This window comes from Rhineura floridana, chromosome 2 (assembly GCF_030035675.1).
Source record: "Rhineura floridana isolate rRhiFlo1 chromosome 2, rRhiFlo1.hap2, whole genome shotgun sequence".
NCBI classification, from domain to species: Eukaryota; Metazoa; Chordata; class Lepidosauria; order Squamata; family Rhineuridae; genus Rhineura; species Rhineura floridana.
In genome coordinates, this window is record NC_084481.1 from 122,710,793 (window position 1) to 122,735,758 (window position 24,966).

Below are 24,966 nucleotides of genomic sequence, written 5' to 3' on the forward strand. Positions count from 1 at the left end.
CGTGAGGATACAATGGAATGTGGGAAGAATAATGTACACCACCGAGGACTGCCAAGGATTGGTGTTGCTTTTTAACTTGTTCATAAATGGTCTCGTGTTACGGGTGAGCAGTGAGGTAGCCAAGTTTGCTGACAATACAAAATTGTTAGAGTGGTTAAAACAAAAAGGGATTGCAAATGGCTCCAAACTGGGTGAATGGGCAGTGAAATGGCAAATGCAATTCAGTGTAAGCGAGCGTAAAGTGATGTACATTGAGGTAAACCCTCCTTAATCTCACATATATGCTTATGTGGTCTCTGAACTCACAGTGACTGCACAGGAAAGAGATCTTGGAGTTGTAGTGGATAGCTTGATAAAATGTTGACACAGTGTGCAGCAGCTCTGAAAATGGCGGATTCCATGCTAGGGATCACTACGAAAGGAATTGAAAATAAAACTGCAAACATCACAATGCCATTATACAAAACTATGGTGCAACTGTACTGGGAATACTTTGTACAGTTCTGGACACTCACTTCAAAAAGGATATTGTATAGTTGAAAAAGATTCAGAAAAGGGGATGGAGTAACTCCCCATAAGGAAAGGGTACAAGATTTGGGGCTTTTTAGTTTCGAGAGAAGATGAGTAAGAGGTGTTATGATACAGGTTTATAAAATGGCATGGAGAAAGCAAATAGAGAATTGTTTTTCTCCCTGTCATAATATTAGAACTTGGGGATATCCAATGAAGTTGAATGTTGGAAAATTCAGGACAGACAAAGGTAGTACTTCTTCACACATCACATAGTTAAACTGTGGCCTTTGTTCCCACAAGAGGTAGTGATGGCCACCAACTTGGATGGCTTTAAAAGATTAGACAAATTCATGGAGTATAATGCTATCAAGTGCTACTAGCCATGACAGCTATGTCCTACTTCCATTAAGTATGCCTCTGAATACCAGCTGCTGGGAACAGTGCTGTTGTGATCAGGTCCTGCTTGCAAGTTCCCATAAGCATTTGGTTGGCCACTGTGAGAATAGGAGAGTGGACTAGATGGGCCTTTGGCTTAATCCAGCAGGCTCTTCTCATGTTCTTCTGGACCTCAGTCATTGACAGTATGTGTGCTGCAATTCATCTATAAACCCTTCTGTGGGAGAAATTATTTTTGATCTTTTCATGTGCCCCATCAGTCCAAAAAATTATGATGAAAAAGGATAGTCTCACAATGACTACGCTTGTACAAAAATGGTTAGCTATATAATTATTCCTAGCATTTAGACAGGTGAATAATTTCAAGCATCATATGTGAAGTGTGTCCCTGTTAATTCTGCTCAACCTTTCAGCAGCTTTTGATACCATCAACCACAGTACCCTTGGACCATTTGGTCTTGATGGCACTGGGGGCACTGTTTTATGATGGTTCAGTCCTTCTTTGGCTAGTGTAGTCTCCCAGGATTCCATCCTGCTGTTCCTGATATTTCACATTAATATGAAACTATCTACTGGGGCAGCCTTTCCCAACTAGTGGGCCCCCAGATGTTGTTGGACCACAATTCGCATCTTTCCTGACCATTGGCAATGCTGGCTGAGGCTGATGGGAGTTGTGGTCCAGCAACACAGTGCCTGCAGGAGGAAGGGGAACACCACCATCCCTTCCAGAGAAAGAGAGACGTTTGCTGCTGCTGTCTGCCTGCCTGCTTGCTGCTGCTGCTGCTCAGCTACCACCACCACCACCCTTTCCCGGTTGGACTTCTGCTCTGCGGGGGCCACACCTTGCAGGACCAGGCCCCACGTACTCAGCCAGCTGTGGCTGATTTTTTCCACCTGTCCCTTCTCTGGAGGGGATACATAAGCCCACTGGCTGAGGTGGCTCCTGCTTTGTCTGCCTTTTTTTCTGGGTCTTCAGTCATGTGCCTGGGAGAGAGGACTCAGAGCCAAGTGGGGAGATTTGAGGGGGCCCCAATTAGTGTAGTGACGGGTCGAGGGAGCTATGGCGTTGTGAGGAGGACTTGCCAGGTAAGGGGAACACGGCGCAGGCAGTTAATGGCTGTGCCTTGTTCCGGTCATCCCCACACCCGCAGGTTTGTTGGTTGCCCTATCAGCCAGCTCTCAGGCCTCCGGATGCTGCTGCTAAATGCCAGATCAGTGCATAATAAGATCTCCCTCATTCATGATTTAATTGTGGATGAGGCAGCCAATCTGGCATGTATAACCGAGACCTGGGTGGGTGAGCATGGGGGAGTCAGTCTCTCCCAACTATGTCCACCAGGGTACCTGGTCTAGCATCAGGGTAGACCTGAGGGTCGGGGAGGGGGGTTGCTGTGGTCTGTAGGAGCTCCATCTTGCTCTGCAGGCACCCTGTCCATGTGGCTATTGATCTGGAGTGTTTGCACCTTATGTTGGGTCAGCAGGACAGACTGGGGATTCTGTTGGTGTACCGCCCACCCCGCTGCCCAACAGACTCCCTAGCTGAGCTGATGGAGGTGGTCTCGGGTGCACTGTTGAGATCCCCCAGACTGTTGGTTCTGGGGGATGTCAACATCCATGCCGAGGCCACCTTATCTGGGGCGGCTCAAGATTTCATGGTCTCCATGACAACCATGGAACTGTCCCAATATGCCATTGGCCCAACACATGTAGCAGGGCATGGACATGGAGTTGGTGATCTGAATGTGGGGGGCCTTACATCTGTCCCTCTGTCATGGACAGATCACTGCTTGCTGAAGTTTAGACTTACAGCGGCTTTTCCCCTCTGCAAGGGTGGGGGACCTATTAAGTTGGTCCACCCCCAGAGACTAATGGATCCGGATGGTTTCCAAAGGGCTCTGGGGAGTTTACTGGCTGATAGGGCTGGCGCTCCTGTCGAAACCCTGATTGAACTGAGGAATACAGAAATGACCCGGGCGGTTGACATGATTGCTCCTGAGCGCCCTCTCCTGTGTAGAGCTCGTACGGCTCCATGGTATACCCCAGAGCTGAGAGCGATGAAACAATATAGGAGATGGCTTGAGTGCAGATGGAGGTGAACTCCTAGTGGATGCAATTATACACTGGTAAGTGCCTATGGTAAGCTGTATTTAGGGGCAGTGAGGGCAGCAAAAAAGCAATATTTTGCTGCCACTATCAAATCATCAATCTGCTGCCCAGCGGAGCTCTTCAGAATTGTCCGGGGGCTATTACACTCTGGCCCCAGGGACATGGTAGAACCATCTGAGGCCAGCTGTAATGAACTTGCTAGGCTCTTCCAGGATAAAATCTTTAGCATCCGTCAGGACTTAGACTCCAGTGTTATAGCAGGTGAATCAAGTGAGGTACCCAGAGCACAGCCTTGTCCCGATTTCTTGGATGAGTTTCAGTTGGTACAGCTTGAGGACGTTGACAAGGTGCTTGGACAGGTTAGTGCAATCACTTCTGTGCTGGATCCTTGCCCTTCTTGGCTAATAAAAGCTAGCAGGGATGGAACAGCCAGCTGGGCCAGGGAAGTGATTAATGCCTCTCTGAAAGAGGGAGTGGTCCCTGGCAGCCTGAAAGAGGCGGTAATGAGACCACTCCTGAAGAGACCCTTCCTGGACCCAGAAAATCTTAATAACTATAGGCCGGTAGCAAATGTTCCATTCCTGGGGAAGGTCCTTGAACGAGTGGTTGCAGGCCAGCTCCAGACACTCTTGGATGAGACTGATTATCTGGATCCATTTCAGTCAGGGTTCAGGCCTGGTTTTGGCACAGAAACAGCCTTGGTCGCCCTGTATGATGACCTCTGTCAGGAGAGAGACAGGGGGAGTGTGACTCTGTTGATTCTCCTTGATCTCTCAGCAGCTTTCGATACCATCAACCATCGTATCCTTCTGGGGAGACTCGCTGAGTTGGGAGTGGGAGGTACTGCATTGTGGAGGTTCCACTCCTACTTGGCAGGTTGGCTCCAGAAGGTGGTGCTTGGGGAACATTGCTCGGCACCCTGGACTCTCCAGTATGGGGTTCTGCAGGGGACAGTTCTGTCCCCCATGCTGTTCAACATCTACATGAAACCGTTGGGTGCGGTCATCCGGAGCTTTGGAGTGTGTTGCCATCAGTATGCTGATGACACGCAGCTCTATTTCTCCTTTTCTTCTTCTTCGGGTGAGGCTGTGAATGTGCAGAACCGGTGCCTGGCTGCAACAATGGACTGTATGAGGGCTAATAAACTGAGGCTCAATCCAGACAAGACTGAGATGCTGCTAGTGGGTGGTTCTTCTGACCGGATGGTGGATGTCCCTCCTGTTCTGGATGGGGTTGCACTCCCCCTGAAGGAGCAGGTTCGTAGCTTGGGGGTTCTCCTAGAACCATCTCTGTCACTTGAGGCTCAGGTAGTCTCGGTGGCACAGAGTGCCTTCTACCAACTTTGGTGGTGGCCCAGCTACGCCCGTATCTGGACAGGGATAACCTCGCTTCAGTTGTCCATGCTCTGGTAACCTCCAAATTAGATTACTGCAAAGCACTCTATGTGGGGCTGCCTTTGAAGATGGTTTGGAAACTGCAGCTTGTGCAAAATGCAGCAGCCAGATTGGTAACAGGGACCAGACGGTCCGAACATATAAAACCGATTCTCGCCCACTTGCATTGGCTGCCTGTATATTTCTGAGCTCAATTCAAGGTGCTGGTTTTGACCTATAAAGCCTTACACGGCTTGGGACCACAATACCTGATGGAACGCCTCTCCCAATACGAACCCACCCGTGCACTACGGTCAAGATCAAAGGCCCTCCTCTGGGTGCCTACTCCAAGGGAAGCTCGGAGGGTGGCAACAAGGGAGAAGGCCTTCTCAGTGGTGACCCCCAAATTATGGAATGATTTGTTGGCGCTTGGCGCCAACACTGTTATCCTTTCGGCGCCAGGTCAGGACTTTCCTCTTCTCCCAGGCATTTTAGCATGTGTTTTAAATTGTTTTTATATTGTTTTAAATTTTAAAATTGTGTTTTAAATTGTTTTTAAAATATGTGTTTTGAATTGTATATTTGTTTTAATGTTTTTGATTGCTGTGAACTGCCCAGAGAGCTTCGGCTATGGGGCGGTATTCAAGTGCAATAAATAAATAAATAAATAAATAAATACTAAACACCTGGTGGCCCACTAGTTGGGAAAGGCTGTACTGGGGAGATAACCCAGATGTTTGGAGTTTGCTGTCACCATTGTGCAGGTGGGTATCCTCTATTTAACCTTTTCATTTCAGTCTGAGGAGGCTATGGGAGTTTTGAACTGTTGTCTGCAATCAGTAGCAGACTGGACTAACAAAAGGTGGTCTAACAAAAGGAAATTAATTCAGATAAGACAGAGGTGCTTCTGGTCAGCAGGACCACTGAACCAGTGGCATAGAAAGCTGCTTTAATACAGTCAATGTGTCCGTGTAGCTCAGAATTGTCTGCTTTGATTGGCAGAGCCTTTCCAGGGCTCAGGCAGCCATTATCCCTATTATCTGCTACCTGATATTTTTAACTGGAGATGCCAGGGATTGAAGTTGGGACCTTATGCATGCAAAGCATGTGCTCAATCAACAACTGAGCTATTGTCCTTCTTTTCCAAAGAAGCTTCCCATAAGCATCTGGCTGGGAAGATGCTTGCCTCCCCTTGAAAAAGCAGGTTCACAGTCAGTTCTCCTGGATCCAGCCTAGCTGGTGCCTGCAACCCAGAGTGTCTTTGCCCAGCTTCACCTGGCGTCCCAGTCGTGTCTGCCTCTGGAGTAGGAATGGAAAGATCTGCGAATGTTGCTTTTCTCGGTGTCTAATTTTTCCAATCTTAAATTCAGCTCTCCATATTTCTGCAACAATTTGTATTTTTTTAAAGAAAATCCTCATGAATTTTTCAGCATTTCAGTGCAAATTTCTCCTAACACATTTTATATGCAGTTTTGACTTATGTACACTTACCTGCAAGCAATTTCCCCTAATATAATGCATTTTGTATGTTATATTCACCAATGTAGTCATTTTTATGCACACTTTTCATCATATTCATTGTTGTAAACATTGTTTGGTTGCAAAATTCAGATTAATGCAAATCTCAAAGAATGGCTGTGCTTCTGTTCTCATATTGCTTTGAAAAGTGCAAATTTGATACATTTGGCTTTAAATGGGAACCAAATCAAATTTCTCTCCCATCTCTACTCTGAAGCAGATGGATAGCTCAACCAGACATACCTTAGTTACATCAAAATTACTGTACAATGTTCACTGTAGGGCTGCTTTGAAAGAGAGTTTGGAAACTTCATATGTTGAAAAATGCAGCAGCAAAACTCTTAAATTGCACTAGTTTGGGGGACTATGTACCTCCTCTTTTATATCAATTGCACTGGATGTTCGCCCATTTTCAGAACCGATTCAAAGTGCTGATTATACCGTAAAGCCCTAAATGTCTTGGAATCAGGACACCTCCTCCTGTATGATCCTGCTCATCCACTACACTGAGGTCAACAGGAAAGGACCTTTTACATGTTCATGTCATAGTTGGTGGAAACAAGAGAAAGAGCCTTTTTGGTTGCCAATGTGGAACTTCCTGCCCCAGGAGATCTGAATACCCCAGGAGATCTGAATAGTTTTCCACCATACCTGAAAATGTTTTTGTTTCAACAGCTCTGCAGGGAGATTTTCCCTCCTCCTGAGTGATGTTTTTGACTGCTGATTGTTTTAATTGTTTGTTTCACTTTAAATTATTTTATTTGAATTTGCTTTCATCTTAAGTCACCTCAGTCCTTTTGTTTGAAAAAAAAAAGTGAGGTAGACATGTTAACATGAATACTAAAATAATAAACATATCCTCTTTCGCTGTAGACACTCTTTAAAGGAAGCCATTATTGGAGCATAATGCTGTAATATTACAAACTGGTATGGTCCAGTTTCCTACTTATTTAATAATTATAAGAAACAAGAGGCTCCTTTATGAGTTAAACTCTGCTAAGATTCATATACCTGTGTTCAGTTTTCTCCTGGCTGAGAAGCCCAACCAACCATGTACAGAGTGCATCTAATGCTTCCAAAAATCCTGCTGCCTTGCAGAGTGGTGGATTTCCCCTAGGCTTGCTACAGACCCCTAAGTACAAGCAGCAACAGTGACAGAAGGAATACCAGAGACTCAAGAAAAGGCCTTAACATCATAACTTTCCAGCACACACTCTTATTGTGTGTGTGTGTGAATTATTTTAAGCAGCTTAGCAATTTTCTTTACAAGAAGTATACAATTCTGTTAAAGATATAGAAATACACACACACACACACACACACACAAGGATTCCTTGATGTGCTGTGAAAAATATTGCTGTAGGAGCCAATGTAAGGTATATTGGTTTTATTCTCATTAAGGCTACATGCCGTGTAATGCACAGGCCATTGTCACATATGAGGCCCAGATCTGTGTGCGCTTCCTCTTATTTTATGATGCAAACTTCGAATCTTCACTACATTTAGTTTCTTTTCTCCGCTATCACATTAACATCAACATGTGGCACAAACAACATAAGCAAATCTACAGTGTCCCAACCTCCAGGTTCTACAGCTAGAAAGGATGGAAAAGACCTTCTAGGAAGCCTGGGTCAATACTGAGCTACAAGGAAAAGAATTCTAATCTAGTGTAAGACAGCTTTCTATGTTTACAGGTGCTCTGCAAATACATGCCAACTTTCAGTGAAAGGCTTGGCCACATGATCTACTAGACCAAGTGCCTGGAATCCGTGAGCGGATGGATGGGAAGGAACAGGTTGAAGCTGAATCCCGATAAGACCGAGGTGCTACTAGCGGGGGACAGAGGAAGGTTGGGAGATATTGACTTGATGTTCGATGGGGTGAGATTGCCCCTAAAGGACCAGGTCCGCAGCCTTGGGATTGTTCTTGATTCCAAGCTGTCCGTGGAGGCTCAGATCTCGGCAGTGAGTCGGGCAGCTTGGTATAAATTACACCTCATACGTAGACTGCAACCATACCTTCCTGTTCATCAGCTCCCATTGGTGGTACATGCCCTGGTCACCTCTTGTTTGGAGTACTGTAATGCACTCTACGTGGGGCTACCCTTGAAAACAGTCCGGAAATTACAACTGATACAAAATGCGGCGGCTCGACTACTTACAAACTGTCGCCGCCGGGAGCATATCACCCCAGTGCTGTTCGACCTGCACTGGCTTCCAGTTGTTTTCCGAGCCCAATTCAAGGTGTTGGTATTAACCTTTAAATCCCTACACGGTCTCGGCCCAGTTTATCTGATGGAGCGCCTCCAACGCCACCAATTATGCCGCCCGACAAGATCAGCCACACAGGGCCTTCTCTCAGTCCCGCCAACTAAAACAGCTAGGTTGGTGGGAACTAGAGAGAGGGCATTCTCAGTGGCGGCCCCCACTCTCTGGAACTCCCTCCCGTATGATCTTCGGCATGCCCCTTCCCTGAATGTATTCGCCAGGCCTTGAAGACCTGGCTTTTCAGACAGGCCTTCGGGACTTCCGGGGAGGGTTAATCTCTATGACAAATTCCCTATTACTCTGAACTGTCACTGTTTATAGTTTTTATTGTTTGTATTGTATTATTATGATGTATTTTATTGTAACCGAGATGTACGTCGCCTAGAGTGGCCATTGGCCAGATAGGCGACACATAAATTAAATTATTATTATTATTATTAGACTGCTTCCTGCAGCATCTGTGAGGTCTCCAATCAAGAATAAAGCAACAAGAGCATTTTTTCCCCAGACATCTCTCTCTCTCTCTCTCTCTCTCTCTCTGTGTGTGTGTATACATGCAAACATGTATGGGTATTTTCTCAATACTTGCAAACAGGCTGTGACAGCATTGGGACCTGGCCTTTTTATCTATCTCTCTATATCTCTACCTCCATCTCTCTCTCTCTCTCTAGCACTTTGCACTTCTAAAGTGTTTTATAATCTTTGTGTTTACTAGAGTTTTTCTCTTTTAAAGATGAGACAGCTGGGAACCATGCCTTCCCACAAGGTATAGGGAGGGGAACTTCATGGGCAGGCTGTCATTTGCAGCACCATCTGCTCATCCAGCAGCACTCCCCTGCCCCTCCTTGTTGGCAAATGGTACTTGATGGCAAATGGTACTATGTCATCTGAAGCGCCAGCAACCACCTCCCCATGTAGTTATAGCCACCACATAGTAAGCTCAAAAGTTACTGCTAGCCAGCCATCTATTTTTACCCAATCAGTCCACAGCACAGGTTATATTGGAATAGCCCAGTTGTCTCGGATCATAATCCAGCTCTCTATCCATGCTGTCTTCCTATCCAATACAGGCTTAGTATAATTTCCCCCATTCCCTTTATTTGCTCCTGCCTTTTCTTGCAGAATCCTTTCCCTTCCCTCCTTGCAAGTTCAGTCACACCCTCCATTTCTACTTCAGGTCCCAAGAGAGAACAAGTGACGGATGGATATCTTTACAGTAGGATAAAACTCTCTCCAATTACATCTCTCTGTACACAAGAAACAATATGCACCCATTCAGTGAAGTTCATTTCCTTTTCAAATTAACCTTCCTGATCTTAGGAAACTTAATCAATGAGTAAAACACTTAAAAGAAAGCATCAAATGATCCCATGGTATTAAAAGAAATAATTCTGCCCTCTAATGCCTCCCACCATCTCCTGCCTCATGGCTGGCACTGACATATTAAATTATTGATGTAAAAGTTTGGCCCTTGGGAATGCAGTCTTGTTTGGGAGAAGAGAAACCAGAGCTTGGGAAAGTTACTTTTTTAAAACTACAACTCCCATCAGACCCAGCCAGCATGGCCACTGGAGTGGGCTGATGGGAGTTGTAGTTCAAAAAAGTAACTTTTCCAAGCTCTGGGAGAAACAGAGTCAGGGCTTCACTTCAAGACTTACTTTTGAAACCAAGTGTCCCTTAAGAGAGAGGCTACTTTGAAAGAGAGGCTGTTTCCTATTCCCAAGCATAACTGTTCCCTAGAATACTATAGATATTCCTCCTCTCAGAATCTAATAGAACTACCTTATCTTTACTGTGCCCTATTTAATTGTTTTTAATTATGAAATTTTCTTTTTGATGGGCCCAGGCTTTGCTCTGAAATCTGAAGCCTTTCCACTGTGTGACTAAGGAACAAGACAAGATTAATTTTTCTTCCAATTTACTTCATCCTGTGCTGGAGATATACCACAGGATGAAGTGGTAAATAAGAAAAACTATGCCCAACTTTTTTTTTTAGGTTAATGTAGAACAAGAGGAAAGAGTAAACGTCCTGTAAGAAATTGCAAAGTGGTGTTACTCTGTTTCAACAAAGTGTCTTGCGACACCCTTGAAAGCCAACCAGATTTGTTGTGGCATTATGCAGCAGAGCCCATTTGGTCAGAAGTATTGTACTCAATTGGCAGATTCTATGCATGACTACTGTGTGTGGGGAATGCTAAATACAAAATTGTAGAAGTAGCAGTAGATCTGCAGAGCTCAAATGCAGATGAACAGTGACTCATTCACATCCTCAATAGGTAGCAACACTACTTTTCTAACAATGGAATGGTAATTTAAGTTATGTAGGTCTTGGGCTCCTTTGGGATATGCATGAAATAAATAAATAAATAAATAAACCCACAGTACTACATAAGTCCAAATTAAATGGAATCAAATTTGTTGGAATATTCTAGGGCCAAGCTACACATGACATTAATCAAGTGGCTTGCCCTTGTATTCAGGATTTTTTACTTTCATAAATAGGCAACATGGCCCCTCTGACCCAGATCCAGACCCTGGCTGCAAGGGGGGCTTTAAACCTTTGCATCCTGTTTTGGTCCCTGTCTAGATCGGCCTCCCACACCTACACTTTGCATGGGGCGGCAGAAGCTCCAATTGAAATAATGGGAACTTTCTCCCCATGTAAATAGCAGGTGGGTGGTGGTGGACTGAATTTCAGCAAGGCTAAAGCAGCCCTGCCCACCCCACACAAATCAGACCCACATGCTGACTATTTGTGTAAGAAAAATCTTGGACAGAAGGGCAAGCCATGTGTTTAACATAACATGTCATTTGATTACTAGTTCCACAATTTAACACATATTACTATAAAATCAAGTGTACTTTAAGGTTAAGATTAGTGTCTTGGAAGCCTGAAATGTTCTACTACTGATTTCTTAATATTATCATTTTTAGTGTTAGGTTTGCTTGGAAAATGAAGAGAGGCACTGTTGGCAGGTGATGGCATAAAAGAAAAAAAGAGAGAGACCTAGTAGATCAGTTGAAAGGTCCATTTAGCATTCTGCTTTCTACAGTGGTCAAGCAGGTAATCCAGCAAGCAAGGTTCTCCCACTGCTGTTTTCCAGCCAACTGGTATTTAATAGCGTACTATTGACACAGAATAACACAGAGTTTCCATATAGCCTTTATGACCCATAGCCATTGATAGACTTAACCTCTAATAATTTGCTGAACCCCCTTTTAAAGCCATTAAGCTAATAACCAGCAGAAACTTTTGAACTGCCCTGTAGATTCAAAATATTGTTTGCTCTGGTTGGCAAACATGTTCTGGACATAATAAGGGGGAGAAAACCGTTCAAAATAAAAACCAACACAGAGTAACATACAGCTAAGATACTGCTGCATTATTTATTGCATCAACTTTGAAAAGTTAAGGCAGACATCTTTACAAAATTGCTCTTGCATATTTGGCTGTAATAATTTTATGCATAAGGAAATAACTTCTCTTCTAGTGAAACATATAAGAAATCAAAGCACTATCTAATTCTGAATAAACATGCCTATGGCATCACAATTTCAATTCTGAATAATTCATTAACATTCTAATTATATCTTTAACTAGATACACTTAAGAGTTCTAGGTTGCTTCCAGACAACCTGTTCATTGAGCATTCATCCTGATTGGTTTGCAAAAGCAGAGAAGTTAGACAACATTGGCTATTTATTGAGCATTTATTCTGGTTTGTTTATGGGGAGGTTATACAATGTTGGGTCAAGCGTTATCTCACACTTACCGGTGCATCACTTTCCCTATTGCAAAAAGTCCAGTTTTAGGGGGAAAACACGTTTGTTTCACAAGAGCACCAAAGGAACTTTAATTGTGCAACCTGAATTTGCTGGTATGTGATTGAATCCCACCCCAAAACAGTGGCCGTCTGGAAGCGTCCCTTGTTCTTTAAGTATGAGGCTAGCATGAGACCCTTTGCTTCTTCCTACTCTTTGTTTCATAATACTGCAACCTGGGGATTAATTTGTAGAGCTGTGAATAGCCCTGCTGAGGATAGTGGGCTGGATTGGATGAACTTGTCCTTACAGTGCTGTGATGGGGGGGGGGGGATTTTAGAACAATAGTAAAAACAACATGCTACAACATACCTTTCAGAACAAAAGTGTCCTGTGTTGTGAGGCTCACAATCCACACTGAGAAAATGAAAACGGTAACTCCAAAATGAGATGCCATCCTCACAAACACCTGAGGCTAAGATTCAGGTCCAGTTGCTTCCCACCCTACAGTGCCGATAAAATGATGCCTGGCTACACCTTGGGATCTTTGAGTGAGGTCCTATCTTGAGAACTGCTGAACAGCCACTGCGCTACTATTTCGCAGGCAGGAACCAACTTGTTGCTTAGCTCAAAAGCCATCCACTGGCCAAGGTCACTCACTGGAAACACATGACACCCCCAAAAAACTATAAGGGGCAGTCTGGAAAATAAAACTAGTGCTGACTCAGAAAACGTACATCTGAGGAAGAGAGATAACACAATGTTCTACTCTTCGGCTTATAAACACTGGGAAGATTTCCCCTATAGCTCTGGGGTGCTCATTCTGTGACAGTTCCTGTTTAGGCAGTTGTGAGTGACTCACTCATCTTTCATTTAGTGTATTCAGCTGCTAACTAGAAGTTGCAGATGTGGTGTGTAAAACTGTTTGCTACCCTTAAATGTAAAAACCTGGAAATAAGGACTTTTGCATTAATTTCCAGCTTACAAATTAGATGCATGGTTGAAAGATGTAAAGAATTTGACCATTAGACAATGGATTCAGAGCCCTATTTTTTAATCTTGCATTGAGAAAGATTATTATTATTATTAATAACGTAACTGGGCCTTAAAATAAAGCTTAGGCCAGCCCTCTTCCAAACTTTCCTTTTCCCATAATGAGAGTCTTCAGTTCTGAGGGCCACAACAATGAAGCAGACTTTTATTTTCAGCTCCACCACTCCTTCTTCCTTTGCCTTGCTACAAATTAGTAGGGTCCCAGGAGAGCCCTAGTACACATGACATTCCTTGCGTGTAAGCAATTGATATTGTTTTAAAATATAAATAGCCTGAGTAGGGGGAGTCATCTGGTTCTAGCCTTTCCCCCACTGTGGTCCAATAAAAATTGCTCCTCTAAAGCTATCTTTGTTATGGAAATATGTATATGTAGAGATTCTTAGCAGTCTGAGCTGCGTGTGTGCCAGTGTGTGACCTAAGTAGCAGGCTTTTACCCTGCATTTAGATCACTGAGATTAAGACTCAGTAAAAATGAAAAGCTACTTTATTTATAGAAATACATAGCAGATAGGAAAGACATACCTAGTTCTAACTAAGTTGGAGGCACAATGCCCAGACTTGGGTATTGCCCTCATGGCTCAAGAATACAAAGGAAGGAGGGGCAGGTCAGCTTCCTGGACCCTGAGCATATCAGTTTACAATGGAAGGAAGTTAGGTAGAGAAGAGCACAGGTAAAGGTAGGCAAGCCTAGCCAGCTGGAGAACCCTAACTCTATCTTCCTTCTGGAATACAAACAAAAGAACCCAAGCAGGAGTTGCTCTTGCCCCACTTACAACAATCATTAGCCATGGGAGGAGAACACTGATCAATGATGAGAACTTTTCTCTTGATCCATACAGCAACTGCACTTAGTGTGCTCCTGCTCTTGCTCCTCCCAAGGTTATTTCCTTAAAAACAACAACCCACCAATGTTCACAGCTTTCAGGCAATTTATTTCATGTCTGTTTTAGGAAGTTACATGCCTATGAATATCATAACAGCATATTGAACCTAGACTGCTAAACTGAAGGAGACTGCAGCACTTGCTGATTTTCCTTCCTTGCCACACTCCTATCATGCTCTCTTTCTCACTTCCCATCTCACTGTAACACCCGCCCCAATTCTGTGCACAAATTCTTGACAGCATAAATTACCATTAGAAACATTGTATTCCACTTTAGACTCATGAATAACAATTCATCCAGTCATCCATATCCATATAGCTTTGAGAAACTCTCAGACAAGGTCCCAATGCAAATCCTATGTTTATTCAGAAGTATTATTGAGTTTAATGGAGCTTACTCCCATGTAAGCAAGGTTAGAATTGTAGCGCGAGTTGTGCGTAAATTATATCGGGGTTCATATACTTAAATCTATGTTTGTTTACCTTTGAGTTCAAGGATTCGTAATGCTAGTGCAGACAATGCGCCTGCCTGGCATATGGTGAGTGATACAAAATTACTGTCAACCATAAGCAACAAGCCACATGGTGGATGCTGATCTATGAAAGACCAGTGATCTGTTTAAGATTTTGACCTGAGGGCTTCTTCTGCCATGCAGAAGGAAAGGAAGCACCAACGGAAGGATTAGAATCTCACAAATAGACATAATTTGTTTTTCTAATACCAATTGAGGAAGCTGCCACTGCAGACAACTGCTTTCCTTTCCTACTATACAGTCTAATTTCTTTGCTTCCAGAGCTGGCACAGTTGTGGCCCTGTTTGGTTCACACATTCCTATCTGGACAGACTTTTCTCCGTGAACACTAAGGATGGGGGAGAAATTTGACTCAATTCACCTTTAATTTGCACCTTCTGACACAATATGCCTAATTAGCACTTTCTGAAGCAACATGCAAATTGAAACAAAGTAAACCTTCCAAATTCTCATTTACTTGAATTTTGCATTGCTCTCCACATAAGTAGTGTGCACAAAAATTCATATACCGATATATATATATAAGAAATGCATACATTACTAAAAATAACATACAAAATGCATTATATTAGGGGAAATTGCTGTGCAGAAATGTGCATATTAGGCAAAACTCCATAAAGAAATAATATTAGGAGGAATTTGCATTAATATGTTGATGAATTTTCATGAGGACTTTTTCAAAAATTGCCAGCTGATGAGAAAATGTGAAGAATTCAATTTAAGATTGGAAAAAATGGGAAACAAAGAAACACCAAAACTCTCAGATTTGTGACCACTCAGATGCTGGCTATTCTTAAGATTCCTAGACCTATCCATATGCTACAGTAAACCTGAGAAAGCCTATGGCAATCTTCACCGCTCCTGGAGTTCAGGTACAAGCTACAAAGGTGGCTAGTCCTTAAGGTATACCTATGAAAGATGGCACAGCAGGATGCAGACTCTTGATGGTGGATCTTTTCCAAAAGATTATAGCCCAACACAAGTGTGGGTGAGTGTCGTGTGCATAAATGAGGCAAGGAGTGATACCAATGTTGTTTTTTTAAGTACTGTGGATCAGCCCTAGGTTACTCATTACATCCAGAATAGGGACAAAGAATGACCAGCAACAACAAGAATTGAATTTAAAAACAGAAGACTGGAATACAAATATTGGCAAATTGTACTGGCATAATGTAGTTAACAAAAATTATGCCACAAAAATGGCCTGAACTGAAAAACACAAATTGCTACCTGATCAGCAGGATATGAAGTTAGCAATAGCTACAAAAGGGCATTTTTCTAAAGGAGCTTCTATCAACACTTCTTAGACAAAAGCAACGCCTGAATTGAAATGGGTGGTGCTTTTCATGAACACTTTCTCCTGCTTCCAAAGGACCCCCTTTCAGTGTGTATGGTTCCTCTCCTTTAGCTTGCCCCCTCAGTGATAAAAGTGGTCACTTGTGCTGGCACAATTACAGATGAAGTTAAATATGTCTCCCATTGCCAAGATAACCTAAATAATACTATCAGTCCTGCTGCAGAGATCTGTGGTGGCAACAGTAAAGAGCAATGGAAAAATGAAGCAAAGACAGGGAGACCATTTGCCATCCTGGTTCTGTCAGGTTCTCTCCCCACACTACCCGACACTGACAGCCATTCTGAGCTAGGGCAATGCTTCACTGCTATTGCCTTAATTTCCCCTTTGACATGCCATCATGTAGCTGAATGTGATTGGCTAAACAAGTCCATTAAATCACATTCACTACATGATCCCCGAATGGCTGGGATGATGTAGCAAAGAGGGGGGGAACCAAGTAAAGCAGGAAAAAAATTGTTGTTATGTGCCTTCAAGTCGGTTACGAGTTATGGCGACCCTATGAATCAGCGACCTCCAAGAGCATCTGTCATGAACCACCCTGTTCAGACCTTGTAAGTTCAGGTCTGTGGCTTCCTTTATGGAATCAATCCATCTCTTGTTTGGCCTTCCTTTTTCTACTCCCTGCTGTTTTTCCCAGAGCAAAAACAAAATACACATATTTATAAGTTGGGGGATGGGAGGGCGGTTTGGGCTACAACATATTGTCCCAAAGGCACACCTAGTGTCCCAAAAATGTTTGTAGATGACACTGGGGCAGCCTTAGAAATTACACAATGTCAAAAGGAGAATGAAAGCCTTAAAATTTATTCATAATTATTTTTGTGTTTTCTTTCCCATTTAGAATCATTATAAAAAGAACATTTGGGAACATAAATGCTTCATTTACTGAAAACAACAGAATCTGGCAAAAAAGAAAAAAGAGATAGGAATTTCAGTGCTTAATTTTTGTTGAAAATTGCTGATCGCCCTCTGTATACAACTTTTATTCTCTGGTGGAATTCCTATTAAGTGCCCATACACAGAGTAAATAGGTCACACATGACACGAATAACACAGAGGACTCTGAAACAATATTTTTATTTCCAAATCTCAAGTATGTGATGCTATACAGTACAATATTAGCACACCTGTGCAGTCTTACAAAATTTAAAATGGGATACACAAAAGATAGTGCCTCTTGAGTTCCTCCTATTTCAAAACATCAGTGCTGTGCACAAGATAAGCATGTGTCTTGTTAAAGCCAAATAAATAAAATATTGCACTTCCAAAAAACAAACAAACCCCAAAACAGAAATGTATTTTGGTACAAATGGCATAAGGTTGCTGACTTACTCTTTATAGACATATGAGCCTTGTGAATCTGAAGGAATGTAACCTTTCTGTTTTGTAAAGAGACACTAAAGGCTGTATAATCTCTTCTTTGTCTCAAAAAATATGGCCACCAATTTGTAATCTAATGAGCTAATACTTATTTAACACTTTAATTATGGTTGGCCTAAAATCCTGTAAACAAGAAAGCTGAAACTCCAGGTGCTCTTTGAAGCTGGTTTTAAAACTCTGGTTAACAGCAGACAGTGATTAGTTCAGTGTTTGACGTAAAGCCAGGAGGAAAACGGCTAGAGAATTCACCCTCCAAATAGAGCACATGAACTTGCAACTGACCCCCGTAGCCATGGATCAGGAACATTACACGTGCACCTACCATTTATGAGTAGAGGATGATCTTGTCATAGCTGAAGGAACTATTATTTATTTATTTATTTATTTTATTATAGTTGTATACCGCCCCATAGCTGAAGCTCTCTGGGCGGTTTACAGTAACTATTAATATCAGTGTTTTATTTTGTAGAGTTAGCTAATCACCTTACAAGCAATATTCCACTGTCTAGGAGTAGTCAATTTTATTTAATTGAACAAAATGTATAGATGGCTGAATAAAAAATAAACCTCTAAGCAGTTTACATAAAACAGTAGCTTTCTGCTTTGAGTTTTTCCAATAACGTTGTTATTCCTGATTTCCTGGTTATTTGTAGTCCTAGGTGTGCCTCATCTATATTTCACTAGAATGAAAAACATCATTATATCTACTCCCTGTCAGACAAGTCATATAATTCAAAAGCCAGGATAAATACCTTAATTTGATTCTTGACCCCCTTTAATCCCCTTCTTCCAGTTTCAGAGTAAATGACACACATTCTCATTAGCCTTATTAAACATGCTTAATCACACTATTTTACTTTTCTAGATCCATTTAGAGACATTTCTGAAAATACACACCAAGTTTCAAACAGCTGCTTGAGTCGAAATTAAAATCATACCACACATGTTTCCTGAGACTCTCAATGCTCATTAAACTGAAAGATAAATTATCAGGTATCTAACTGATCTCAGAATTTTATACTGGGCTCTACCTCATTTTCCTTCTCAATGCACAAGACAAAACAAGTTCCTTGTCTACTCACATATGAACTGCAAGAAAAAGTTCCTACAGTAAGTGTCCAACTACATTTTAAACTCATGCCCAGCTATGGGAGGCTACAAATATCCTCTATGAATCAAATTAGATTTGCCTTACATGCCTGTAATTCCAATATAGGATAAATTATCATTTTCAAACACAAACGAATGTTAGATAAACTTGTGCAAAAGGCTAATACAGTGTGATTGCAAATACCATGCAGGATGCTTTATCCAGTAGAGAGATTCATGAATGGTAAAACTACACCTTGCGTTGTTTATACATTCTATTGGATGAAAGGAACCTCAAAATTCTCCTCAACAGAAATGTCAGAACTCCCAGCAGCCCTTTCACCCTGATCCCTTATGAAGGTTTGTTTGGAAGCAAGTCTTACTGATTGCTATAGGAGTCACTTGGACACATGTGGGCTTAAGTTTGTAGTTTGTTTTTTATAACTTGTATTGTGTCAAACAATCTACAATTGCCAGGAGGTAGTCACCCTATCCTTGGTTCAGTCACAAAGAATCTTCTTCCAATACACTCAGAGGCTTTTATTAGTTCCATAGATTCAGATTTAATAATAAGCTCTAATTCTCTATGGGGAATGCTGCTTCTCTTCCTCCTCCTCTGATTTGTGACACCGATCTTAGTAAAGAACTTTTCCAAGATAAAGGTGTGTGTGTGTGTGTGTCCGTCCATCTGTCTGTCCGTCCTCTACATCAATTTTTCCCCTGGCAAGTACTACCCCTCAAGGCTATTTTCTCCCAGAAGGGCATGTTTTGGGTTTCTGGAGCTTTCTTAAAACAAAAAATGGCCTAGTTTGTTTTTCCCGGGGAGGGGGGCATGAAGACCAGCAGAGGAAGGAAAGGTTGAGCTTGTCATCTCATCCCCCAGATTTCCTCTGCAAATATATCCTGACCTCTTATCAGCATTTCACTGGAAATATGGGGCTGGAACTCCATGTTTCCCCCTCTAATATCTAGCCTCACACTTATGTAACATATTTGAAGGAAATTTTGATTGTTAAAGTTACTGAGTTTACAGTGGATTACCACCAACCATGATATGGGCAACACACTCTGTGGACCTACAGAGCCATTTCACACCTGCTGGAACATACCCTCTCTCCACACAATACACTGTATGTGACTACTTGGGCACCCCCATTCACCCCACCATGCACAGAATGTACTATGTGCACACGATACTGGTGAAATCTCCCCATTCAAAAACAGATGAACAAAAAGCATGTGCATCCAGACTGTGTTACATGTTATGTTGTATGTGTGGCAGAAGTGGCAAATGTTTGTGCTTCCACTCATAATTAGGATCTGTTCTGATACATTTGGAACCAGCCTGTAGCTAGGCTGGTATTTCTCAGTTTTATCTTTTGCCCACTCCTTATAAGTGTGAAATCAAGTACAAATCTCTAATCTATTATAACTCTAGAGGCTCAAAAATATTGAAAAGCCCCAAACTGAAATTTATAGAAGAAATAATTGCTGACATTTGTATAGCAAGAAGGCCATGGGTGGCATTCTTAAGAAGCACTGGAATTAGTGTACCATCTATGACCTTCCAGATGTCAGTGCCCAGTTTTTGGTCAAACACTATCATTATATTCTTATGTAGTGATATTCAGGCACATCAATCAAATAACAATTAGCATAAAAGAGAAAATAGCATTTATTGGCTGGTGCATTTGACTAGTTAAAAATCACACTGCATTCACAAGTCTGATGGCAAAGAAGAAATTAAGCAGTAGTGTCGGACTACAACCTGGGAGACCAGGGTTCAAATCTCCACACAGCCATAAAGCTCACTGGGTGACCTTGGGCCAGTCACTGCCTCTCAGCCTCAGAGGAAGGCAATGGTAATCCACCTCTGAATACTGTTTACCATGAAAACCCTATTCATAGGGTCACCATAACTCCGGATCGACTTGAAGGCAGTCCATAAAAACAACAACAACACTGCTTTGCTTTGTGCACTTCAGTTTTAAAACAGGTGCTTACTGGTGTATTGTAAGTAGCTTTTTTCCCCATTAATGTTTTCGTTATTCTGTGCGCTGGTTATGTTGCAGTCCTGAGTTCCACCAGGAGTATTGCTGGACAGCAGAACAGGTAGCTTTCACTTGTGGCCCATCCGATAACTCAGTACAGGAGGAAAAGTAGTTGTATAAACTGGAGATTCCCAGCACCACAGCAAAAATGACAATAACAGCTGCTACAATCCAGAGCACGTTCCAGTGTTTATGCAGTTTGGGGTACAGTATTTGTACACAGTGAATAACAACTTCAAGTTTGCTGTAAAATGAAAAAGCAGTAAGAAAGAAATCAGAGTTATATAGTTACAAGTTAGATAGTTCTATTATTTGAAAAGCTACCACAACCATGCAAGACTCAAAGGTTTAGCAGTACAGTTGCTATCCTTATCAGGTCATATGCCATAGGATAAAATGCATGGCTCTCCCCATGTGCATAAAGAAATGCTTTATTGTTGTCCCATCTATTTAGATTATTTTGTTTGTCCACATTTTAGTTCTTTCTTTCTTTCTTTCTTTCTTTCTTTCTTTCTTTCTTTCTTTCTTTCTTTCTTTCTTTCTTTCTTTCTTTCTTTCACAGGAATTGATACATTTATATTAAAGGTATTACAATCAGCATCAGGAGAAAGATGCAATATTAACAGCATGTACAGTCATTTGGATTTTCATCTTGAGATGAACAGTGCAGTCAAAAGTTCCAATAAAACTAGCTGAGGGACTAACTGTTAAGGAATTCAGTATATTCATTAAAACTGACTTCTGTTTCACAATTCACTTAAAATATAATGTAAGTGTATTGCAAGCAAATAGATTACATACATCTTCAAATGGCTCTAGCTCTAAATCAGTTTGTAATAAGAGTGTTACTTGCAGGGCATTGTTAAGGCATGGTCCAGGGCTTTTGTGATGGGCCCCAGATCTCCTCTCCCTCCCCCCCCTTTAAAAACATGCATTTTATTATTTTCAGTGAAACAAAAGGAGAACCAAAACCAGTAACAAACATTGTGGAGTACAGATTTTCAAATGTACAATCATTTTAACGGTAAGTACAGAGACCAAACTGAACAATGCAAAAGAAAAGATATTCATATAAAATAAACTAGATATGCCTTTAAGTTATAGTCAAAGTGTCTCGTATTTACCATAGCTCTCCAAAGCATAACATGTGAAACTGGAGGCAGTAGAGAGGAGTTTTTATTCAAATAGCAGAGAAAGAAAACTAGATCACATCAAATCTGTCTTAGACAGCTCTCGGATCACTCTGCTGTGTTATGCAAGATGCTCTGAGAGGGTAATTTCCCATACCCTGTTCCAATTTTTTTTTTAAAAAAACTTTGTTTACAGGGGAACAGGGCAAATTACAGTACTGGTGAAACCCCAGCCATGTGCCATCATAATTAAGGCAAATGAAGTCCCCACAGACTAAGATGCATCCAAAGTCAGAGGAAGGCAATGGTAAACCACCTCTGAATGCCTCTTACCACGAAAACCCTGTGAACAGAGTATCCAAAATGCAACACAAGATAGTGCTGGAAGATGAGACCCCCAGGTCAGAAGGCACTCACCGAGCTACTGGGGAAGAATAAAGGACAGGTACGAGTAGCGCTGTGACTAATGACGCAGCTGGGTCAAAGCAGAAAGGAAGCCCAGAGGCTGATGTGCACAGATGCAAAAGGAGAGTCCAGAGTTCTACGACGCACACAATAGGAACATGGAATGCGAGAAGCATGAACCAGGGAGAGTTAGAAATTGTCAAGCAAGAAATGGAATGTATCAACATTACAATACTTGGTGTGAGAGAATAAAATGGTCGGGAATGGGACATTTTCAATCAGGCAACTACAAAATATTTTATGCAGGAAATGAGAAATTAAGAAGAAATAGGGTTGCTTTAACAGTGAGAAGTGATGTAGCAAAAGCAATTAGGAGCTACAACGCAAGGTCTGAGCAAGTTATATCAATGAGATTAAATGGGAAACCTATTAACATAACCATCATCCAAGTCTATGCTCCAACAGCCAACGCAGAAGAAGAGGAATTGGAGAGATTTTACGCAGAAGTACAGGAAGAAATTGATCACACACCACAACAAGATGTGCTGATAATCATGGGGGATTGGAATGCAAAAGTAGGGAACAGAGAAGAACTAGGAATTGTGGGGAAATTGGGCTTAGAAGACAGAAATGAAGCAGGAGAAAGACTTATTGAATTCTGTGAAGCCAATAATTTGTTTATTGAGAACACATTTTTTGAGAAACCGGAAAGACGACTGTACACGTGGACATCACCAAATGGTCAATATAGAAATCCAATTGATTATATAATTGGTAACAGAAGATGGAGAAATTCCATACTTTCTGTGAAAAAAAGACCTGGAGCAGACTGCGGTACAGATAATGAACTGGTCGTATCGAAAATCAGAGTAAAGCTAAAGAAGACCAACAAAGCAATCATAATGTCAAAATACAATTTAAATAACCTCCCAGAAGAATATAAAGATTAAATAAGGAACAGATTCGAGGCTTTAAACTTAGTTGACAGAGAACCAGAAGAACTATAGAGTGAAGTCAGAGACATTATCAGGGAAGAATGCAAAAAGACAATACCTCCAGTTCAAAAGAGAGAAAGACCTCAATGGATGACTGAAGAAACTCTTAAAATGGTTAAAAAGAGAAGGAAAGCAAAAGCAAAAAGAGATAGAAACACGGTCAGAACCCTAAATGCAACAATATAGCGACTAGTACGTAGAGACAAAGAAAACTTACAATAGTTATTGTATAGAAATAGAAGAGGACAACAAAATGGTAAGAAGAGCCCTATTCAAAAAGATTAGAGAAATGAAAACGGAAATTTAAACCAAGAATAGGGATGTTGAATAATTGGGAAACACACTGACTGACCAAGATGAAATAAAAGGAAGATGGAAGCAATACACTGAAGAACTCTATAAAAGAGATGCCAGGATGACAGTTTGATTCATGGAGGAACCGTATGATGAAGAACCAGAAATTTTAGAATGTGGGGTGAAAGCTGCTCTTAAAATACTTGGAAGAAACAAATCACTAGGAACAAATAGAGTTGCTACAAGTTACTGAGACTGAACCTGTCCAAATTGTGACAAAAATTTGTCAAGAAATATGTAAAACTAAACAATGGCCCACGGACTGGAAGCATTCAATATACATCCCAATTTCAAAGAAAGGGGATCTCAGGGAATGCAGTAATTATCGAACTATTGGCTTAATATCCCATGCAAGTAAAGTAATGCTCAGGATTCTACAACAAAGGCCCTTACAGTTATGGAGCAAGAAATGCCAGATGTCCAAGCACCAGCAATCATATTGCAAATATACATTGGATAATGGAACAGACCAAGGAATTTCAGAAGGAAATCACTCTAGCTTTACATATTACAACAAAGCCTTTGACTGTGATATCATGAAAAACTATGGAATGCTTTAAAAGAAATGGGGGTGCCACTACATCTGATTGTCCTATACTCTGGAGAAGAGGCTACTGTAAGGACAGAATATGGAGAAACCGATTGGTTTCCAATTGGAAAGAGTGTGGGACAGGGGTGTATTTTATCACCCTATCTGTTTAATCTATATGCAGAACATATCATACAGAAATCAGGATTGGACCAAGATGAAGGAGGTGTGAAAATTGGAGGGAGAAATAACAATAATTTAAGATATGCAGACAATACCATACTACTAATAGAAACCAGTAATTTGAAACGAATGCTGATGAAAGTTAAAGAGGAAAGCAATTAATTCAATTCAAATGTAGATACAGAGCTTATTGGGTAGATCAAGAACTTGCAGACAAAGTCATATTATCTTTCAAAGTGTCAGAATTACTGCATTGGGTACTCTTTTGTGGGGCATGCTATGGTTGGTTACATACATTTATTTGTCTGGGAGGTAGGTAACTGAATATGGTAATTTGATTTTCATTAACAGTCCACTTATTTAAACCACAATAGAAAAGGGTGTGAGACAGGGGTGTATTTTATCACCCTATTTGTTTAATCTATACGCAGAACACATCATATGGAAAGCAGGATTGGACCAAGATGAAGGAGGTGTGAAGATTAGAGGGAGAAATATCAATAATTTAAGATATGCAGACGATACCATACTCTTAGCAGAAACCAGTAATGATTTGAAAAGAAAGCTGATGAAAGTTCAAGAGGAAAGCACAAAAGCAGGACTACAGCTCAACGTCAAGAAGACTAAAGTAATGACAACAGAAGATTTATGTAACGTTAAAGTTGACAATGAAGACATTTAACTTGTCAAGGATTATCAATACCTCGGCACAGTCATTAACCAAAATGGAGACAATAGTAAAGAAATCAGAAGAAGGCTAGGACTGGGGAGGGCAGCTATGAGATAATTAGAAAAGGTCCTCAAATGCAAAGACGTATCACTGAACACTAAAGTCAGGATCATTCGTAATCGACTTGAAGGCACATAACAACAAGTCCCTACAGCAAGAGTCAGAGTTTGTCTTCCCCACCTCTGAAAGTTGGTGTAAATATGCATTTTTACTAATAAATTAGCATATGCATATTTTGTGCAAATTTGTCTCATGAGTTTGTGCCCCAAGACTTTTAAGATCCTAGCAACATCCCAGGATACTCCTACACAATCCAGAATGTATTCATGTTACAAATGTTTCTCCTCCAATTTCTCTAT

At 41.4% G+C, this 24,966-nt stretch overlaps 2 protein-coding genes across 7 annotated transcripts in view; both read right to left on the reverse strand.

Annotated features, from left to right (window-relative positions):
• LYVE1 (lymphatic vessel endothelial hyaluronan receptor 1) overlaps positions 1 to 12,686 on the reverse strand; it is a 31,380-nt gene extending 18,694 nt beyond the window's left edge. The window contains exon 1 of the mRNA XM_061610406.1: positions 12,308 to 12,686. Coding sequence (XP_061466390.1) covers positions 12,308 to 12,392 — 85 coding nt within the window. The 5' untranslated portion in view covers positions 12,393 to 12,686. The remainder of the gene's footprint in view (positions 1 to 12,307) is intronic.
• Positions 12,687 to 16,800: 4,114 nt separating this feature from the next.
• Positions 16,801 to 24,966, reverse strand: part of IRAG1 (inositol 1,4,5-triphosphate receptor associated 1) — a 97,845-nt gene continuing 89,679 nt past the window's right edge. For all 6 annotated transcript variants that reach the window (XM_061610408.1, XM_061610407.1, XM_061610412.1 and 3 more), the window contains one exon: positions 16,801 to 20,525. In XM_061610408.1, the coding sequence (XP_061466392.1) occupies positions 20,276 to 20,525 (250 nt within the window). In that variant the 3' untranslated portion in view covers positions 16,801 to 20,275. The remainder of the gene's footprint in view (positions 20,526 to 24,966) is intronic.